General features: G+C 53.3%; 1 protein-coding gene across 1 annotated transcript; it reads right to left on the reverse strand.

The window, feature by feature from the left end:
• Positions 1-746: 746 nt before the first annotated feature.
• PCSK1N (proprotein convertase subtilisin/kexin type 1 inhibitor) lies at positions 747-6,000 on the reverse strand. The gene is made up of 3 exons (XM_082376348.1): positions 5,789-6,000; positions 1,473-1,945; positions 747-1,085 (listed from the first exon to the last, which is right to left on the reverse strand). The coding sequence occupies exons 1-3, from the start codon at positions 5,900-5,902 to the stop codon at positions 893-895; spliced, it is 780 nt and encodes a 259-aa protein (XP_082232474.1). The 5' UTR covers positions 5,903-6,000; the 3' UTR covers positions 747-892.

A 6,000-nucleotide genomic window follows, 5' to 3' on the forward strand; every position in this document is an offset into this window, starting at 1 on the left:
GCAGGCAAAGGAATAGAGTGACAGGGGGGTCAAGGAAAGCCTTACTGAGTAGGTGACATTTGGGCAAAAACTTGTGGATAACTAGGGGCAGAGGGAATAGCCAGTGCACAGGCCATGACCACAAACCAGTTACCACACCAACTCCCAATACCTTCAGGGCTGGGCTAAGAGTACAGATAGAGTGGCTTCTATACTGTATAACTAAACATTACATATCACACTAACAAAATACATCCTATCCTCCTACCTTGACTAATACACCTTCTCAAAGCCCAGAGAGTTCCATGCCAGGAGGTGATGGTGTTGGGAGGGCTGACCCCTGGCCGGCAGCCCACTCCGTTTCTCTTCCTGCTGGTAGCCCCTCCCCATATCTGGAGGCAGGCGCTCTTGTGTGCAAGTGGTCGTGCCAGCACCGCCCAAGCTCTACTCACATGCCTCACAAACAGCCACCCCTTGACCACCACTTGGTCCTCAGGAGGATGGACCCCCAGAAGATGCTGCTGAAAGTGGCTTCAAAGCCTTCTGGGCTCCCCATTCCCAAGCAACGCCTAGAAATGGCACAGAATCTGGGTGGGCACTGCCATTGTCCATATGGGTATCTCCCCAGCAAGGAGAGGCAAGAGACTGAGGCAGGGGTTGTCTCAAAAGTGCAGGATGGAGGGCAGGGGCCCCTTTTCCCTCGGCAGAGGGCAGCCATCCCCACCCAGTCCACCGGCCCCCTAGGCACTGCCACTCAAACAAGCACATAGCTGCTTCAGATCATATTTATTGTGGGGTCAGGGGTGGGGATCTTGGGGTTCCGGGGCAGCAACTGTGGCTGTCGGGAGCTGTCGGGGTGTCAGGGGCGGAGTGGTTCTGGGCCGCCAGAGTACGCACAGGATCCAGGCGGTGCTCAGGGCAGGAGGCGGCGCGCTGGGGCCTGGGGTGCGGGAGTCTCCAGACGCTTTACGCGCAGCAGGGCCCCCAGCACGCCCTCAGGGGGGACCTCAGGGCCCAGGTCCTGGTCAGCGGCTCGGCGGAGGCGACGCGGGGCAGCCACAGCTTCGGGGTCTGCGCTTCCCGCGAGGATCCGCCCCAACAAATACCTGCAGGTGAGCAGAGCGGAATGCAGTGAGGACGTGTCCGTGCGTCAACGCCCCGGCCCTAGGACCTGGACAGCGCCGCTACCCCTGACCGCCTGGGGACCTGGCAGCCTCCTCCCACCCAGGCATCCCACTGCTTCCGGGAGACAGATGTCTCCGCCCCCCATCCCTGAAACTATAGTTTCCCCGCCTCCCATTCGGACGAAGGAAGCCGGCCAGGCATCTCTGCCTCCACACCCTAGGTCCAGGACTAGAAAACTCCCTCCCAGGGTTCCAAGGCCTAGGTGTTCGCACCTCCACCCCGTGAAGCAGGCCCCCGCCGCTCCTCGCCCTCCTCCTCCCGGGATGTAGGCGCCCGCCCCCGCCCCGACCACCCCTTGTTGGGGGGACCTCAGCAGCTCCGGATCCAGGTCCGGCGTCTCGTCGCCGGCGTCCTCGGCATCTGGGCCCGTGGGGCCGTCGTCGTAGACTGGGGGCCGGGGTCTGAGTCCCGCGGCGGGGGCAGGGGCGGGAACAAGCTGGGCTGCGAGGGCGGCGGGGTCCAGGCGGGCGCGGAGCAGGGCTCGGGCGAGCTGCGCGGCTGGCGCGTCGGGGTCGTCCTCCAGGCCCAGCGCCGGGTCGTTGGTGCGGGGTGCGCCCCAGACGCGCAGCAGCTGCGCCAGGACGCGCGCTTGCTGATCCTCAGCCTCCTGCGCCTCGGCCCGCGCCCGCTCCTGCCGTTCGGCCTCCAGCAGGTGCGCCAGCGCCCGCGCCAGCTCCTGCACAGCCCCCGCCGCCTCTCCTCGAGTCGCTGCCCGCCGGAAGCGGCGGGGAGCGCTGGCCTCAGCCTTGGGCGGAGAGGCTGCGCCCAGGCTGCGGGGCTCCTGCGGGAAGACAGGTGGGGAGCGAGAGGTCGTCAGCGTCCGTCAGGCCAGGGACCCCCAACCCGGGGGACTCCGTGGATCTCAAATATCCCTAGACGCCAACATGCCAACAAAGGCGCCGTGGCCCCTCAAATATGAGTAGACACCCCTAAGGTCAATGGAGACCCCCAAATATCTCTGGACACTCTTAGGACCACCAAAGACCCCTAGATTCACCACCCCTAACGATTTCCTAGTGACTCAGAACTTGCCCCAGGGCTGCTGAAGACCAGGGTTTTTTTGTTTGTTTGTTTGTTTGTTTTATAGGAGTAGCGATGGTAGATATGACAGCTATGGATTTTTCTATATGAATGTTGTGGACAACAGGAACCTGTATTTGCATTTTATAGATTCCTATTTTTTTTTTTAATTTATTTTATTTTTTTGGCTGCGTTGGGTCTTCATTGCTACACACAGGCTCTCTTTAGTTGCGGCGAGTGGGGGCTACTCTTTGTTGCGGTGCGCAGGCTTCTCATTGCAGTGGCTTCTCTTGTTGCGGAGCACGGGCTTTAGGCACACGGGCTCAGTAGTTGTGGCTCGCGGGCTCTAGAACGTAGGCTCAGTAATTGCGGCACACGGGCTCAGTAATTGTGGCACACGGGCTCAGTAGCTCCGTGGCATGTGGGATCTTCCCAGACCAGGGATCGAACCCAGGTCCCCTGTGTTGGCAGGCAGATTCTTAACCACTGCGCCACCCAGGGAAGTCCCATATAGATTCCTATTGTCCACTTGTTTTACCCAAAAGGTAGCAGACTGTTCTGCACCTTGCTTTTTGGAATCTATATCTAGATCAGTACCTTAAGAGCATCCTTTCTCTCTCTCTTCCTTCCTTTCTTCTGTATTGATTCTCTTTTGTATGGATGTATAATAGTTTACTTAACCAGCCCAATTGATTAACATTTAGGGTGCTTCCAATCTTTTGCTATTCTCATAAATAATGTTGGGATGAATAACCATGTTCCTATATCATTTGGCATGTGTGCAAGTCTATCTGTAAAATAAATTACCCAATGACTAGTTTTCAGTTCAGGCAGTTTTGAAACAACTTCAATAAGTTTAAAGAAATAAAAGACTATCAAAAGTATGAGAGAGGAACTGACCATTAAAATGACCATGAAGATTTGAAAAAGAAACATCTAGAACATCTAGAAAAATACTTTTAATGAAATCAAAAATTAAACGGGCAAGTTAAACCGCAGATTCGATTGCAGCGGAAGGAATAGGATTGAACAGAGCTTGGAAACAGATCCACACACATTGACACTTGCTACGGCAGAGGGGACACTGCAGAGCAGTGGGGACAGGACCAACTCCTTCAATAAATTGTGCAGGAACAACAAGTGATCCAAATTTGGGAACAATGGAAAGGAAAAGACAAATAAATTTAACTACATTCAAATTAAGAATTTCTTTTTATCCCAAGACACCCTAAAAAGAATGAAAAGTGAAACCAGAGTGGGAGAAGATGCTTGTAGCACAAACAGTCAATAAAGGATTAATGTCCAATAAACAGAATGCCTAAAAAGCAGTAGGAGAAAAGCAAACTAATATAAAAATAGGGAAAATTGATGATCAAGTATTTCACAAAAGTGGAACCAAAAACAGTTACTAGGGCTTCCCTGGTGGCGCAGTGGTTGAGAATCTGCCTGCCAATGCAGGGGACACGGGTTCGAGCCCTGGTCTGGGAAGATCCCACATGCCGCGGAGCAACTGGGCCCGTGAGCCACAACTACTGAGCCTGCGCGTCTGGAGCCTGTGCCCCGCAACAAGAGAGGCCACGATAGTGAGAGTCCCGCGCACCGCGATGAAGAGTGGCCCCCGCTCGCCGCAACAAGAGAAAGCCCTCGCACAGAAACGAAGACCCAACACAGCCAAAAACAAATTAATTAATTAATTTAAAAAAAACAGTTACTAAAACAAATGAAAAATAGTGAACCTCATTAGTAATCAGGAAAAATGCAAATTAAAACACCAGTGGGATACACTATGCAGAATACGTCTAAAAGATTGCCAAAATTAAAGTCTGATAATGTCCAATGTTGACACGGATGTAGAAAAAATGGAAGCTCTTATACATTGCTGCTGGGAACTCAATTGTTAAGATAACTTTGAGGAACAATTTGGCAATGTCTTAAAAGATGCACATATCCTATGCCCCACTCCTGGGGTGTTACACCCCAGAGTAGCTTTTGCACATATACTGCTGGACACAAGTGCATGAAGAACTACAGCAGCACTGTTTGTAATAACATAAAAGTGAAGGGAGGAAAAATAAGAAAGAAAAGCTGGAAACAACCCAAATATTGTTGCTGACGTATTGAGAATGTATCTATAAACCATGATATACTCATGGGGTAAAATATTATGCAGCAATAAAAATAAATGAATTATAGCCACATACTTCAATGCGATGAATCTCACAACCAGTGTAGAGGGAAAAAAAAAAAAAAAGCAAGTTACAGAATTCCACTGCAGACTGCCTGCGACTACCAGACACCCTGATGACTTCCTAGTGACCCCTAGTGACTACCAGGAGCCACACACCCAGTATGATTCCATTTCTGTGAGGAAAAACTAGACAAGATATTGTTTAGCGATACATATGTGATAAGCTGCAAACAAAAGTAAGGGATCAATTAACAGAAAATACAGGATAATTATGGAGGAGAGGGGCTGCCTTAGGGAGAGGCACCCAGGGGCTTCCAACGATTGGTCATGCTCGATTTCTTAAGCTGAGTAATGGGTACACAAGAGGGTTATCATTATTTCTTACATTGTATATACATATGTTTAAATGTATTATGTCATATATAAAAAATATTTAATTAAGAAAAAAACCATCCTTGACACAGCCTTGAACTCTTCATGAAGAGGATGTGCTCCAAGTGCCCTTGATGCCCACCACCCCTCAGACACCCCGGGGAATCACACACATCAATCATGGCCTCACACACACTCATTTGGACTGACAGGCCTTGAGATGTCACATATGCAACTCAACACTGCCACATCCACACGCAAGGAACTGCACATGTTCATGCACACCGATGCTCATGCGGTTACAATCGCCAAGCCATCCAGATGCAAGAACAAGCACCACCCTTAAAGACATAACGCAGCACAGAAAGAGACATCATGGCTCCTCTCCCCACAATGACACAGCTCCACAAAGAAGCAGGGAGGAACAGCCTCGTGAACACACATACAAAATTGGGATGTGCACTCAGGGATGCAAAGACCACTCTCTCCCAAACAAAAACAAGATCACACAGACACACAGAAAGACACGCCCATAAGTCACGCCATTACCACAGAATTCACAAGCACACAGTGTCACTGAGAAAAGTCACACGCAGAAGCATCACACATTGCACACCCGGACCCACGCTGGCACCTTTGTATGGACGCTCGGAAGCGCTTACATGAAAAGACACACACAGGGAGAGCACACCCTCACGTCCCTATCATCACATCATGCGCACACAAACTGATGCCCGCACCCCCTGCCTTAAAGCGCGCTAGTCCCATGGACAGCGCCACAGGCGGCGGGCGGGGCGAGCCCGGGCGGACCGGCAGAGTGCAGCGGCCCGACTAGCCCTGGACACTGCCACCCGCACACCCAAGAGACCAACCCCGGCATGGCCTGGGTGCAGACTGGCGGCTGGACCCCGGGCCACCCTGGCCGATCTCTCCGCACGTCCCGGGAGCAGGACCAGCGAGAATGAGGAGCCAGAGGCCGGGCACCGACCCTCGCCGGTAGCATCCTCCACCCCACCCCCACCCCGCGCCCGACCCGGGTCGCACCTTTACCGGCCTTGCGCAGAGCGCGGGGGGCGGCTCGAGTAAGCCCAAAAGCAGCAGCACCAAAAGGCCGACGCCCCCGGCCCGCGGCCCGCGGAGCAGCGGCGACCCCGCCATGCTGCCCCAGCGAGCCGGGCTCCGGACGGGCGGACTGGCTGGCAAGTGCGCAGCGCCTGGGCTAGCGGACACGGATGCGGTGCTCTGCGGCTGCGCAC

The sequence above is a fragment of the Balaenoptera borealis genome (genome assembly GCF_965194805.1).
Source record: "Balaenoptera borealis genome assembly, chromosome: X".
NCBI lineage: Eukaryota > Metazoa > Chordata > Mammalia > Artiodactyla > Balaenopteridae > Balaenoptera > Balaenoptera borealis.